At 37.8% G+C, this 16919-nt stretch overlaps 1 protein-coding gene across 1 annotated transcript in view; it reads right to left on the bottom strand.

Annotated features, from left to right (window-relative positions):
* Positions 1 to 2329: 2329 nt before the first annotated feature.
* The window catches only part of LOC126814309 (uncharacterized), a 55696-nt gene continuing 41106 nt past the window's right edge, over positions 2330 to 16919 (bottom strand). Inside the window, exons 12-14 of the mRNA XM_056099540.1 lie at positions 5140 to 5211; positions 4201 to 4260; positions 2330 to 2682 (exon numbers count right to left, since the gene is read on the bottom strand). Coding sequence (XP_055955515.1) covers positions 2513 to 2682; positions 4201 to 4260; positions 5140 to 5211 — 302 coding nt within the window. The 3' untranslated portion in view covers positions 2330 to 2512. The remainder of the gene's footprint in view (positions 2683 to 4200; positions 4261 to 5139; positions 5212 to 16919) is intronic.

Raw genomic sequence — 16919 nt, 5'->3', positions numbered from 1 at the left:
TAGCCAAGGAAGGGTTGGCATTAACTGATATAGAAAATTTAGAATACAGCACTCAAGAATTCACAAGCATAGCCAAAGATAAAATTAAAAATGCATGGAAAACCCGTCTAAAACAAGAGAATACTCATCGCTATCAAATTGATAGCAATCTTGTAGACAAGGTTTACACCAATCATCCATCAATCAAAATATGCAAACTCATCACGAGGCTTAAAACGATAAACGTAATAAAAGACTTCACCTTCAATCCAATTAAATGCCCATGTGGACAAATCGCGACCACGTCTCACCTGCTAATTGACTGCAATCAATTGAACAAAGAACGTCAATCTGTAATTAAGAATCTAGCAGAGAGGGGAAACACCCTCTGTCTCAAATCACTCCTTTCTCCACAACCCGACGATAGACACTGGACATCACAACTTGTCTGGGATTTTATTGAGAACATAGGGATGACCAAATATATAAAATAATGAATATAATCAATTAAAAGTAGGGTGGAGCGCAAAAATGTCCTCTAGAAGGAAGCGTAAACCGCCCTACACAACTAATATAACTCCGATATATATAAAATACTGAATTTAATCAGTTAACAGTAGGGTGGAGCGCAAAAATGTCCTCTAGAAGGAAGCGTAAACCGCCCTACACAACTAATATAACTCCGATATAATTAATAAATCAACTAATAAAACCAACTAACAGTAGGATGGAGCGCAAAAATGTCCTCTAGAAGGAAGCGTAAACCGCCTTACACAACTAATATAACTCCGATAAAATTAATAAACCAACTAAAACCAATCAATTAACAGCAGGGTGGAGCGCAAAAATGTCCTCTAGAAGGAAGCGTAAACCTCCCTACATCTATAATACAACCACTAATCTACCAACTAATAAAACCAATCAATCAACAGTAGGGTGGAGCGCAAAAATGTCCTCTAGAAGGAAGCGTAAACCTCCCTACATCTATAATAAAACCATTAATCTACCAACTAATAAAACCAATTAATCAACAGTAGGGTGGAGCGCAAAAATGTCCTCTAGAAGGAAGCGTAAACCTCCCTACATTTATAATAAAACCACTAATCTACCATTAACATAATTCATGAGTAATTTATTATTCTCATTATTACCATTAATATCTATTTATTATTCTTATTATTTATCTGCAATTCAGTTAACACTCTATTTTCTTTTACTCTCACTTATTATTTTTATTATTAGTTTAAATGATTCCCCGCCCCCCCCCCCCCCACGAAGCCTTACTAGACGAAATAACCAAAAAATCACAGTAAGATCAGATACTCTCTTTTCTCTAGCTTTCTTTTTCAGGTGCTGGATTCTTCCTTCAGAGAACCAACAATAAAAGGAATGAATAACATAAATAAAGATGTAAAAACGCTACCATACCGGACAACATACCCAAATGAAAGGAAGAATGGACCAGGACTCAAACTCACCAACAAAGCCCCAAGGTAGAGTTGCACCGCCCTGCCATTCTACCGGACAGAACGACCAGACCAACCCAATCGACCAAAATATATATATATATGTACATAATATGTCTATGTCTGTGAAAATGTCCGTCTTTGTCCATGTCTGTTCCGTCAAATCGCATGTTTGTAAATGTCTACTGGCACCTGTTTCGTCCTTTGCACATGTTATCCTACTGTTGTTTATTGTCCTATGTACATATATATGAAAACCTAACCATCCTAATATTTCTCACTAATCACATTGTAAATTAATGCACCTTGTACACATAACACGTCATTGTCTGCGATATCACCTCGGTGGAAGCGGACGTAAAATACAACTAACACTAACTAACACAGAGTACAGTTGTTATGATAAAACGTGTGTCAATTTTATTAGATGGTATAGTACTGTCAACTGGAAGGTAGTTAGTATACCGCAGGATGTTAAAGTATTTCAAAATATTTTAATTATAATGATTAAAAATGAAACTGGTCTTTGATTTCCACATTTATTAGGAAATCATGTCTTAAATATGGTTGTGGCGTTGTCAAATTGCCAAGCTTGGGGACCTTATTTGTTTTTAGAGACAGTTTGATTAAAGTACAAATTGGAGAAAAAATGTCAGTGGGAATAGATTTCAGTAATTTAGCACTGATGTCATCGAGACCGGATGATTTTGATATATTTAAATTGTTGATAAAATCGTTAACTTCTTAATGCGTTGGTACGGTCTGCGTTAGTGAGTTCTGATTCTGTCAAATAGAGGGGTAAAATAAAATACGATATCATATTCTAAATTAACCACGCGGCATCTGTAGATAACAAATTAGTTAATTAATAAAATACAAGATAGAACAGTAATTAATTATACATTAAACATACACATATACTTGCGTGCCCAGTCTCTTAAATATATACATTTAGCTCACCATTCTAAACAATACAATCAGTCAAAGTTGCCTTAGTAATACAAACAAAATAGATGTGGTATCTGGCTGCATTTAGTGCTGTCACAGTACGGTTGTAGCAAACAAAATTACATTATAGTTTTCTTTGGCGCACTATCGGGCGACTCCGGTGATGGTGGTGGATTGTCGGGCTCGGAAATGAATTTTCTGCGCGACGTGTAGACCAAAGAAGATGGACTTCCGGCTGCAATATCGAAACCTGACACCTGTGTAATGTTTGTTTGATCCTCAGTTGACCCTGAAATACAATGATTGTTTTAAAACCAGCTCGTGTAGTTTCATCTAGAGGACCTACAACCACCGTACTTATATTCATCCAAATCATGGGTGAAATACGTGATCATAGTCCCATTATTGTAAATTTTAAAGTAAAGCAAATCGCATTCCTTTAGTCGTGCAATTTGGAATTATTTAGGTCCTAATATAATGATCGGAAAGAATTATTTCCAAATGAACGCTGTTCACATCAAGCTAGTAAAATTATTTCTATAATTGTCAATGACACTAAAACGTTTATTCCGAATAACTGCATTAGTATAAGACCAAAAGACGCACAATGGATGGATGGACACATTCGAAGACTAGCTTTCTAGAATCGCCAATTGGAAACTTCGGGAAACGGTGTTTAGAAGTACTTGGAAGGTTATGGATGGTTCTTTAAAAAGTTGGTAGGTTCTGGAAAGTTGGGGAAAATTTGAGAATGTTCCGGAAAGTTCCGAGAGTAGAACATTTGAAGAACATTTGGATAACTTTAGCAGAACTTTCTTAGCACTTTATACAAAACTAAATGTTGACTTCTTGTGCTGTTTTAAGAGAAATTATCTCTTTGTTGTAATACAAGTTTATGATTATTGTTGTGGATTATTACCACGTCGGATTATACCCATTCAAGAATTATTCATGCTGTTACATTTGGATCAACAAGATCCTGTATAATTCTGCCAACTTTGGAATTACTGCGGCAACATCTGTAAAGGACTGTCTACAAATTACAACTTCAAAGCCGAGGGTGAAGAAGACCTCAACAAAATACTGTGTGTACTCTTGTACATTGTTTTGATCAAAGTTGTTATAAATATTTGTACTTATGCTCATTTGTCCTAATATTACTTTATTATTTGTAGTTGTTATATTCGAACTTGTATTCATTTGTTCTATAGCTAAAATCACCCTTTTTCACACGAAAAGATACGAAACTTTGGGAAAATGTTACAGGTCTATCAATTAGTATCAATGATGAAACTTAAAACATGTGTTGATATCCCACAGATCTCGTTCCTGTTGATATCCGCGCATTGGGATCGTAACTTCCTGAATTATGGCCCCTGATTGTACGAAAAAAATCGCGATTTTAGCTTGATGACGTTATAGAGATCACAATCTTAATCCGATTTTAAAAATCGTTTACCTATTATAATAATGTACACAGTGAAAAAAAAGTCTAATTCTCATAGCATTCCCGAAATAAGTGAGTCTTCAGCTGTGATTTGAAAGCAGTCAAAGTTTCACTGTTTTGGATATGCGCCATCATAGAAATCAATAGCGATTTGTAGAAACCGGATAAAATTGTAACATCTAGAGGCTTCACAAGTTACTATCCGATACGTGCAAATATCGAAAGTAACCGAGACCGATGGGATATAAATAGTGATCGCTATGGTAATTCGCCCACATTGCTAATATCATGATACATAACATACTTATTGGACAAATTCGTCTAATGCTTTGATTTTTACTCACACACTATCACACTTACCTGAAAATGGTTTTAACCTGGAAGCTGGATAATTCGGGCTATAAGGTGATATTCCACCAGCTACAAAACAATCACGTATAAACTCACATATTTTACATAATAATGAGTATGGTCTAAGACAATAGAATACGAGTGGTTAAATACAGAAATACAAAATACAGAAATTGGGACACAAGCATGATTATGCTGTAACGTGTAATAGTGATATATTTGAATGTTTTTTTTAAAAGAATAAAACAATTGCGATATCTCGAAGGTCCACAAGCTACAAACGCGATTCTTCGTACAACCAGGAGCCTGATCAAGGTAGTAACAATCCTAGAAATAAACTGCGATATTAGGAACATAAACATATAAATTATGTTTCTTACATAAATATCGATGGAAACCGAGACCGATGGGATATAAACAGTGATGGCAGTGCTAATATTATGATACAAATGTTGGATAAATTTATCGAATATTTTGATTTGATTTGACACACTATCACACTTACCTGGAAATGGGGTTGAAATCCCCCAAAAACAGATGACCCATATTCAATAATTGCACATGTAACTTTTTCAAAAGCATCGAGTAATCAGACCGATTATCTATCCTTAGACTAAGCATACAATGTTCACTATCAAACTCAGATTTTGAAGTACCTGGTAGTGACTGAACCTATACACAAAGGTTCATCACTCTCCATGTGTTAGAATTAAAGTTATCTTGTCCCAAAGCATCTACCAAAGAAATTGCCCAGCTCTGCTTAGCTTTAATGCGAAATCCTAATCATTCGCCTAATAAACATCTATACCTCAATTAAAAGCAGAGTTTTTATGTTCCAAAGTCTTGACCAATCGGATTGCTTATCTCTACTTAGCCTAGTATTATGATACAAATGTTGGATAAATTTATCGAATATTTTGATTTGATTTGACACACTGTCACACTTACCTGGAAATGGGGCTGACCTGGGGGGTGAACGATGCCGGCATATACCTGGTACTTCTATACTGTTAACATCAACTACAAAACAATTACGTATGCGTATGAGGTTTTTACAAAGAAACAAGTCAACAGTGAGGCTGATGTCCCCAGCCGAAATCCCCCCCCCCCAAAAAAAAACCCCCCAAAAATCAACACAGATGACACTTACCCTAAGCATAAAACTCCATCAAGGCATTGGCCCAATGGCCTACACTAAGTTTGAACATTCTAGCTCAATTAGAAGGAACATTATTGTGTCCCAAAAAGTGGAACATACGGACAGACCAGTAGTAGGAAGGGTACTTTGAAGCAATTTTGGAATTCCAGACATTCCAAAGGTCTGACGTCACACATTCCTAAGGTCTGACGTCAGAGCATTCCACAGGTGTTCTATTTATAGGTTGAATATGGTTATTGTTGACTGAACAATGAGGTTATGAATAATAAAAAAGGTATGCAGGTGTTATATTCTTTGATCGTGTTTGACTTTTGTAACGAGGGTATGGGGTCCACGAATTGTTTATTGGAGGGTAGGGGGGGGGAAGATATTTCGCTTTATAGGCAGGTGTTTAGAGGTTACATTGAGTTCACGCCAAGTGTAGCTATACCTGCATTAAGGGACAATGATCTCCGCTATTAAGCTTGACAGTTGAACATGTTGTGATTGTTTATCAAAGGCTGTTTATATCCCACACACCATATCCCCCCCCCCACACCGACCCCCCCCCCTCCCACCACACCCCGTCCTAACCTAAAAAAACCCACTTCACAGGTCTACACTCTTCAATCCGTGTCGATACTAAGAAACCAACAACAGCCTTTTTTTTTTTTTATAATATTTTATTTAGCCATCGTGTTATATATATATATTTTTATAATGATGGCATGTTCCAATCTGCTAGCTCCCTATAAGTGTCGAGAACGTTGATGATGTTCTTGAACGCAGGGTTCGTTCCCTCAACCATCCTCAACCGTGTCAGTATGTAGTCCGTAAAAGCTAACAATCTGCAGAAAAGAACAAATCAGATAGGTATTGGTAAAATAAAACATACCAAGTAGAAAAAAATCACCAAAAAACTTACGTTTCTTTTTCCTGCTCAGGTGATGGCCTTATAGGGGTTATATATGGGTGGTGTGTCGCCAGTAAATTATTGGCGTCGAACAGAATATCCCTTAGTTGGATAGCTATAGCAGGTGTTCCAATAGCATTGAGACACGGTGCCAATGTACACAGCATTAGGGTAATTATGCTTTTCAAGTAAGCCTGAACCTGGTCAATACTGTACCTTAAACAACAAAAAATATAATATTATAATTTATATTAAAGATATTTTCAAAGTCAAAATATTAATAGGTTGGTTAATACCAATAAATGTATGCCAATTTTGGTGTGTATGGGTGTGTGTAGCTTGAAAAAGTAGAAACATTCGAGTATGATGAAAAGTAGGGTGGGCTGATGCCATGGAGGTACAGTGTGTGGTTCTCTTGCACTTACCATTAAGCATTGCTTTCAACATAAAGTTCACGGTCTCTACGTATATGCATGGTAATATAGCATCTTAGGCTCCTAACCGGGTTAATATTTGTTGAATATGTTTGACAAATATGGTTGCTTAGATATGAACAGTTTTAAAAATAAGCAAAGCAGACGAAAGTCGTATATTAATCTCAGTTGTTAGGAGAGCGATTTAGCTAATTTACGCGTGTCTTTAATTACGCACTACAAAGGTCGCCCTACGAGGGTCGAGTGAAAAAGTAAACATGAAACGCTGTTTTAAAAGTAGGTTTCGAATCACAATTTTGAAGAAATAATAAAAAAACTTACATTTTGAGACGGTCTTGGTTTTCTTTTTTTACAAAGTCGACGAGAGTTGATAATGCTTATTCGTTCAGAGGCGAGAATAATTTTCACAGACAAACGGTTGGTACTTATAAAGAAAAGTGAATACTTTTATGAGCAACTATAAATCGTTGGGAGGGCCGAGTTGTTCTAAGATATTCCTTTTAAAATATTATACATTAAAACTAGACAATACTCCGTTGTGAATAATTTTAAAATAAATATCTCCACTTAAAAATATTATTCATGAAAACTAGTCAAATGTTCATAAAGTTTAACATTAGGTTTTGGCTGTAAAGGAGGGGTCAATTACGCGCCCTGTACTCAGACAACAGCTATAAACTGTCGGTGTTTTTATCAAGTACTAGGCATAACCAATGACGCGAAATAATTGCCAGAAAGCCGTGTGATGTCTGTCGGCGAGCGAGTCGTTGAAAAACCCCCTACTGACAGCGAGTGGTTTAAAAGACCAACCGTCTAGCTACTTGTCAAAGCAGGTGTCAGTGGCTGGCCGTTTAACCTCTAGCCGCGAAGCATGCTACATTGAGTGTGTATATCTCGTAAGACCTTGGCTTTTAGTATACGCCTAGCAATTACTGGGACAAATTCGGAAAATAAGGTCAGTTTTTTCCTTTAAAGATACATTGTTTAAGATTAAGATAATTATTATTATTTTTATTATTCACTCTTTTCGAATTGTTTGGGGGTCTCTGAGTACAAGATCTTGTACATATATTTTGTTTTTTATGTAGAATTGTTCAAAGTGTAGATTATAGCCAGGGTTAAAAATTCAGACAATTTCGACAGTTTTATCAAGAAAGTTGTGTTTGAAAAGTAAAATATTATTGTATCCGTAAATCGCAAAGCCGGGTGTTGTTAGGGTATCACTCGATGTGAAGATTATTAGTCCGGTTGTCAAACCTCACCCCCCGATGTTTACATTCACGAGGATTACATTAACGATAGATTATTATTTATTAGCGATAGTATTACATTAGTAATAAACGATTGGTCGTTTCTTAAATTAAATTCTTAACAGGTTACGGTGTTAGTTTTGTAAGAGTTTTTGATTGTGAAATTTGAATGTATATAATGTAAGTGTTAGATCTTATGAAGCCGGGCCGTTTTTGCTAGATTCTATAAAGTGAGTCTGAAATATATCTCACAATTCACTTGGCGCATCTATTATTAGAAACAAAATAGATCCGAGGAGAATGAAGCGTGAATCACGATGGAGAATTAAGAAGATTGTGAGAAGCCATACGGCTGATTCATGACGAGAGAAAATTACCATTTCAATTAAAACCTTTACAAACAAAATTTTAGAGAGGGTCATTGTAGACTAGCGAGATGTTTTGATAGATTCAGTACGTGGTAACTTAAAAGACTGGATAATCCAGACAATGACAGGCTTTCCGTCAAATTTTGAGGACCCATCCAGACTAATATTCGTAGAATATTTGTTTGGATGATAGAGACAGCTTTACCGTTCGTTCAACATGTAAGGGGAGGTAACTACATTCAACATGTAAGGGGAGGTAACTACATTCAACATGTAACAAACCTTGGAATCACACCGGCTATTATGAATTATCTTCAAATTGACATTTTTTCTAAGTTTGACTTTCTCGGTTCCTTGACCCATCAATCATTATGCAATGAGTTAGTAATACTTACCATCATTATGCAATGAGTTAGTAATACTTACCATCATTATGCAATGAGTTAGTAATACTTACCGTCACGTTCAAGATGTAAGGTGCCTTGTTTTTAACAAATAGACGTCGTTGTTTTTTTAAAAATCACATGATTCTACAGTCATGTTGTCTATATTATATTCCTTCACTTTATCGTTTTTGGAATTCCACTCCGTCAAGAATAGATAGGGACCCCCTATTGAATCGAAAAAGCTAAATTCCGATTTCTTAGCCGCCTCGATGCATTCGGTTTTAGATTTGTACAAAACTCTGGAAGTCGCTAGGGTAATCACACTCTGTTTGAAAAATCCTCTGAATTGCCAGCGAAAACCTCCCGACAAACATGGTTTAATCATTTGCATAAAACTACAGGTTTGATTGTACCTAGTGTGTTCAACGAATGGGTTGTCTCCGGGGTTCCAAGACTTCAATATTAAGTTGCATCTAAAACATTTTACGCGATCGTAAGGTCCAATATAGATAAAGCCAGCCTTGCTCAAATTATGAGGTGTCGGCTGCTTATGCATCCAGCAATTATCAAAGGTGGCCAGACGATCGTTATAGAGTATATAAGGATCCATCTTACTACACCATTTAAAAACCCAACACCTAGATCTAAAAAAAAAAAAAAAAAAAAAAAAAAAAATTGTTACAGTCATATACTTTTGATTATTATTAAACCAAATTTTCTGCTTTCTTAGAATGGATGCGTTTGAAACCTACACACACACTCAATGGGGCGAAATACTACAGATTACAGACGAATTTGAATATTGGACGGCAAGTCAAACCTTGGCCGTTAACGAAGCTCTAGACCACGTCGAGAATGAAAATCATAATGAAACACAGGGGGTTAAGCGGCAACTGTCTGACCCTGACACCGTGGATGCCTCTGAAGAAGAAGAAAGGTTAGAAAAAAAACCCCGACCGGTGGTTAGTCCGATATTATTTTCAGATGACGATAACGACTTTGACACGTCGCAGGTGAGCAAAAAAACTTTACACGATATTCAAAATAATGTGAAACCTAATTCGTCTACAGAAAGTGAAAAGATCGATCCGCTAATTGCACTATTAACGAGTGACATAACATTGCCTTCTAATATCCAATCTTTAGTGGCTAAGGTTTGTGACGAAAAAGACGACGAAGTCGTCGACATTTTTGATTTGTTAACACCACCGGATTTGTTTTTTTAAATACCATACCAAACCCAATCTCCATTTTTTTTTTTTTTTAAAGATTTGTCAAGTGGGGAGAGGTGGCGAAGATTTAGTAAGGCTGATTTCGGTGGAGCGCCGTTTTTCAAGAAAGTTTAATATCCATTCCGAATTAATGAGAATCGAAATTATAAACACGGAGGCGGTTACCACTCCTGACTGGCTAGAGCGGCTATTCACTCAGATATTAGAGACCGTCAGAGAAAATTTCAATGTTCAGCCAAACGAGAGGGTAAGAATACAACTAAATCATCCTGATTTGGACAACCCCATATATATTGCGTTTAGACCCTACGAAGAACTAACTTTGGAATTAATCTTGGAAGAGATTGCGAAAGTTATGCAGTCAAAAAAAACACTAGTTATTGACAATCAAACTTCTATATCCGTAACCTATGTAGCCTCTAAAGAGGGCGGTGCTTTTACAAATAAGGTTCTTTTGAACGAGGCTTTTATGAGTTCAAAAAAACGAACATTTATATCACCAGTTGCCAACTATGGTTATCAAACTTGTTTCGGACAATCTATCGTCCTGGGTATAAATGAAATTTCTTATCGTAAGAAAATTTCACCGACAGTCGAAGAAACTAAACATTACAAACGTGTAGTAAACAAACGTAAGAAAAAACCGTTACAGATTGCTATGGCTATGGAAATGTATCAAGAGTACGGGGTTAACCCGTTAGTGCCTACAGGTCGTCCTGAATGGTGCATATTCCAAGAACACTTAAAAGCTAAATATCAAATTGTCATCTATGACGCACAGAGTGCAAATTGTGTCATATTCAGAGGTGTTGCGGATCCCAATGTACCCGTTTTAAGACTGTATTTAATGGAAAAACATTTTTATTATATAAAGAAAATCAACAGCTTATTTAATCAAGCATACTATTGTCCAGCGTGTGAAAAACCATATTCGGATAAGAATAAACATGTGTGTAAAGCGACATGTCGCAGTTGCCGTCAGCTAGATTCTTGTCCTAGGGATCGACCACGAATACAATGCGAACTTTGCCACCGTTATTTTAGAGGGTTGAAATGTTTGGAGAGACATAACCAAAATGTCCCACTATACACCGTGACGACGTGTGTGAAATATAGGGCCTGTTTAAAGTGTTATGCGACAATAGACACACACGAAGATGACGCAATGAATAAACACACATGCGATGTGCACAAATGTCGTAATTGTGAGCAGCTGTGTAAACCTAACCATAGGTGTTATATGAAACGATTATCGGAGGATGTTGAAGTTGAGACCATCAGATATTTTGTTTTTTACGACTTTGAGACTATTTTGGATGAAAATAATATCCATGTAGCGATTTTATGCGTTGCACACCGCGTGTGTCCTTTATGTTTGGAGAAAGACATTAACGAACCTTGTGACGGTTGTAACTTAAAGAATGCTCAGAGAGAATGGATTTTTTATGGTAAATATTGCGTCTCTGAGTTTTGTCGCTGGATAGTTCAGACCGAAATAAATGTCGACCTCGAGGGTAAAAAAACTACCGTTCTAACTCACCGACACTCGAGGTTCATAGCACATAATAGTCAGGCTTTCGATGCTCTATTTGTATTGAGATATTTCGTCATACATACTAGAATTCTACCTCAAATCATCGCAAACGGGTCTAAAATCCTTTGTATGACTATAAACAATAATATACGTTTTTTAGACAGCCTGGCGTTTATGCATATGAAACTTACAGATTTTAGCAAAACATTTGATTTACCGATTACGAAGGGTATATTTCCGTATTCATTCCTTAAACCTGAAAATTTGGAATACAATGGTGAAATGCCACCGATAAGCTTTTACGAAACGTCAACTATGTCTCCGCAGGAACGTGATAAGGTTATTAAATGGTATAATGAACGCGTGTTACAAAACAATTATTTTGACACTAAAACAGAATTGACAAACTATTGTGTAAGCGATGTAATTCTCCTCAGGCTGGCATGCGCTCGGTTTCGTAGTCTTTTCATAGAGCTGACCAAAATCTCGCCCTTTCAAAAGGCTATTACGATTGCGTCCTTGTGTAACCTTGTCTACCGGAGAAAATTCTTACCTCCCTTTACGATTGCTATAGCACCCCAGGGTCAGTATGTAGTCGCCCGTCAGTATTCAAATTCAAGTATACGTTACATGCAATATCTGGAATACATTGAAAACCGTCATATACAACATGCCCGTAACGGTGGTGAAAAGGTCATTTTCAATATGTATGTAGATGGGTGGTATATGGAAAATAATACCGAAGTGTGTATCGAATACTTGGGTTGCGTTTTCCACGGCTGTCTCTGTATAAAAAACAGAGAGCGAACATCACCATACAATAACAAAACTATGGCCACGTTGTACGAGGAGCACTTGGCACGTTTGGAACGGCTGAAGGCCCCCAACTGTCGCGTTCGTTGTATATGGGAATGCCAACACCGACAACTCGTAAATACCCCGGCGTATTTAGACTTTGAAACAAGAACACCACCTTTGACGGCCCCCTTGCAAGTACGTGACGCCTTTTATGGTGGCAGGACGAACTTATTAAAATTTTATCACAAGGCCCGTGAAAACGAAAGAATTCGATATCTGGATTTTACGTCACTTTACCCCTTTATCAATAAATCAGCGATTTATCCAGTAGGACATCCCTTGATTATTCTACGGGACTTCTTACCTTTGGAGAGTTATGTAGGGTTTGTTAAATGTCAAATCCTCCCTCCAAGGGAGTTATACATACCCGTCCTGCCGTTTAGGTCCAACGGCAAACTGTTATTTCCGTTATGTTCTAAATGTGCTCTGAATCGTAGCAAGACGGATTGTACTCACAATGCAGATGATAGGTCACTGACAGGTACTTGGGTTATATTTGAAGTTATCGCAGCGATTAAAAAAGGTTATCGCATACTCAAAATCTTCGAGGTATGGAATTTCCCACACACACGCCAATATTGCAGCGGTGACGCCCCGATTGATCCGAAAGACTACGATATTCACGTGTCTACCGTCCGTGCCGACTATACTGATATCCCGGAAGACGATATATTTGCACAGCTACCCAAAAAAGACCTGTTCAGTGAATATATCAACATGTTTCTCAAAATTAAACAAGAGAGTTCGGGGTATCCAAATGAGCTTAATCCTGCGTGTAACTTGTGTGATAATCTAGATACGTGTTGCCATATCGACTGGCAGGTTCTCGAACAAAAACGTTTGGCATATATTAAAGCTTACAAACAACACGAAAACATTACTCTCGATGCAAATAAAATATCTAAAAATCCGGGGCTACGATACTTGGCGAAGACCGCATTAAATAATTTATGGGGTAAATTCGCTGAAAGGTCGGATACGCGAATACAATCTGTTATCACACACGACCCAACCGTCTTCTACGATTATCTTTATGACGGTACAAAAGTTGTCAGGAATATCGAAATTCTCAGTGAAGAAATGGTCCTAGTTCAGTATACAGAGCGGCAAGATTTTGTCGCTAATGCCCCAAACGTGAATGTGCCTATAGGGGCTTTCACTGCGGCCTACGGCCGTATGAAACTGTACGAATATTTAGATAAATTGAACCATCGGGTTCTGTATTTCGATACTGATTCCATCATTTTTACAGAGACCGATAATGACACGCCTGTTGCAACCGGAAATTATTTAGGCGAATTTACGAGCGAAACGTCGCCCGACTGTCGCATACTTGAATACGTCGCCACTGCCCCCAAATCCTACGCTTTGAAAATTGAAAACGAAAAAACACGTGAAATCTTTTATACCATTAAATCTAAAGGTATTACGTTTAACCACGATGTCTGCCAACGTATCGAGTTTCAAACGTTTGTCGAATTAGTGCACGATCACTGTCGTAAGGCCAAAGTCACATACCCGAAAGCTTTCCACCGCAGTAAAGTGTTTGTGGTTTCTATGAAAGAGAAGTCGAAAACCTTATCATTCAATTACGATAAACGTGTAGAAATTAGGGATTCCTATGATACAAAGGCTTATGGTTTTGTCAAGCAAAACGAATAGTGATACGTATGTCTGTATATATATATATATATATATATATATATATATATATTATGATTGTAACTGTAATTACGTATATTGTAACACCATTTGTTGATAACCCTGTGCATATGTGATATAAAAAATATAAAAAAAATAAGACCTTGTTTTGTTTTTTCTAAAAAAAAACATTTTATTCAACTATTCTACATCTAGAGTTACATTTTAACATACATGAGGTCATACAGATATGGACATTTACATTTTAAATCTAAGAGCAATAAAACGCCGGACATATCTGTCGTTTTCACGATGATTTCGGGAAAATGTTTTTATAATTCTTTTCATGTTTTTACCTCTACAGCGATGATAGGCATAAAATACACAATATTGGCCACATACGTCACTGAACAAGTCCTGTAGATGCTTCCGGCTGTATACGAGTGGCAACCCCGTTTTCATAATCCTTTGCATAACGCCATTATGGCGGGGTTTAAGGCCAAAGGAATCAAAGTGTTCAACCTCATGGTGACCCACATAAAGAAGTAACCAATGTTCACCCTTCTTATTGGATGTATGGGTATTGTAAATATATAGTCCACGCTGTAACGTCTTGGGTAGTTTGTCACGGGCAAAAACACCTCGAAAATGAGGGGCTATTTGGGGGTCGCTTTTTAACATGACTGTGATATGTTTTGTATTCATCTCAAAAGTCTGTTATAACATTTCGAGCACTGTCTATTTCTATCTTGTTTTCACGTTCACAGTAGATACCAAGGCTGTCCCGAATCGTATTTCGAGTTTCGCATTACCCGTTCTGTTGAGATGTACAGTATTGTCGTCAGAAAGTTCTGGGGTGTAATCAAAACAGAATATGCAGTAGCCGTTTCGATAACCATTCATCGTAATGGTGGGTCCTTTGTCCTGGAAAAGACTAGACGTCCCGGAAAAAAAGGTGTTGAAAGCTCGTGTATAACCGTAACCTAGGGTTTCGCTGAAATTCGGACTCAGTGGTTTAGCGAAGACATCCTCCCCATTAACCTGGAGCGATATATGATTTATGTCAAAATTCTGCAGGCGATAAGGATTTTTATCGGCGACTCCTGAAAAGGCCTGGTTCGACACCAGAGCTACGAGAACTCGTCGAGGTGTTTGCCCTAAGAACAGATTATCCTTATCCAAACTTCGATTCCCCGCAGGTATAGTAAAGCTTTTTACATCTACGCGTCGAATAGGATAAATCGCATTTCGTTTCATCAAGGCACTGGCATGTGCGACTATGACGGAAGGGTTCAGCTTTAATCTACGTATAAAAAGCGACGCTTTTTCGATCACCACTTTAAAATCATTCGTGGCTGCCATGAGACAAAAGGCATCTTTAGAACGTACAAATCTAAGTCTCATATCAACTCCATTTAGTAAGTATTTACTCTGACTAAACAAATCCAGGTGTAGTTTCCCCAGCATATCCACAGATTTACTACCTTTGAAGGATTTGGCTCGAAACTTGAAACCATTATTACTGCCGCCGTCGGAGGCGTCACAACTTTCGAAATGCCCGGGGGTGTCTAAACGCCACTGGCAAGATAATAAATGTGATTTTTGAGCATCCGTCCCATAACTCAAAAGATTCTCCAAATAACATCGGTAGGGATTGACGGCCGCTGGTTGTGATACTCTCTTGCCATTTAACGACACATCGATTTGACTAAACAGACTGTGTAAGAAATTATTCACAGGGCCCACGTTAGCGGCATCTGCTATATTCGTGCCATCTGAGTTTAAAATTTTGGCTCGTACGGTAAAGAAACTCTGAGCTAGATCTAAATATTCTTCACCTGCCCCCGACATGTAAAATTCGATTGGGGCGCCACTGTCTAGATTAGATATAGGATGATATTCGTGCCATTTCCCACTTTCAATATCTATTTTGGTGTTTGGTGCACTGAAGATATCGAGCCCACTACTTAGGCATTCACAGGAACGCGGATCGATCATTTTTTTGGGTGGGGGTCTGTAACGGTGTCTGAATTTCAACTAAAAATGTCCGATGAGGTCTGCTTACGTCGCTTTCGCTTCTTACCCCGGGCTTGTTTTAGACGTTTGGCACCCCCTTGCCGAGTAGCCCCCTTTATAGGACCCGCGATGCTCTTGAGGGCTCTTGTACCCAGATCGCGACTCGCTTGTAACAAGTGTTGTTTAGCAGAGGTTTTTTAAATTTTTACCGTGAAGAACGTCTCCAAAAATCTGGGCTCCCGTGGTGAGTGCTTTTTTCCCGACAGTTTTGGCTGCCGACTTTAAGAGGGGCGTAGCAACTCGAAATAAACTTGAGAAAACCGATCCTAAACCATAACCTTTCTGATACGGTGACCCCGTAAAAATTGGAAATCCGTCACCCGTTTGACTGAGGTAATAACGTCGTATCTTTGCATCGTCACACCTGTAGGGTTGTAGACACGTCATTATTCGACCTTGCGCAAGTGCAGTTTACAAAGAACGTGTCCAAATTCAAATGGTACTGGTTGTCCTAGTTCCGTGTAAAGTCCGAGTTCAACCGTGTCTATGTAATGTTTGTTGACTGGTATATAATAGGGGTTGTCAAACGTTTTATATACAGCCGATCCAAAGGGTTTAGCTAGATCCACCTGTATAGCTCGCAACAACGGTGCGCTTGTATCACCGACCAACTGATTTTCGATAATATCAGTGTAAATATAAATATTGTGAAAATTGGAATCTAAATCGACTTTTGTGTCACTTTTCACACTGCTTGTAAATTCATTCTCTTTCATAAACCCGAATATCCGGGCTAAATTCTTGGACAAATGGACTTTTCGACCGTCTCTTCCTAGGAGTAATAAGACATAACCCTCGGGATCTTTCACGATAGATAATGATGCCCCAACCTCCAACGTCGATTTATTGAAATGATTGATTATGTCGTGTCCAGTATCGTAGTAACCATCGGGTATTG

Source organism: Patella vulgata, chromosome 3 (assembly GCF_932274485.2).
Source record: "Patella vulgata chromosome 3, xgPatVulg1.2, whole genome shotgun sequence".
Classification (NCBI taxonomy): domain Eukaryota; kingdom Metazoa; phylum Mollusca; class Gastropoda; family Patellidae; genus Patella; species Patella vulgata.
Note: the sequence above shows the minus strand (reverse complement) of the source record. Positions and strands in the feature narration are given on the sequence as shown.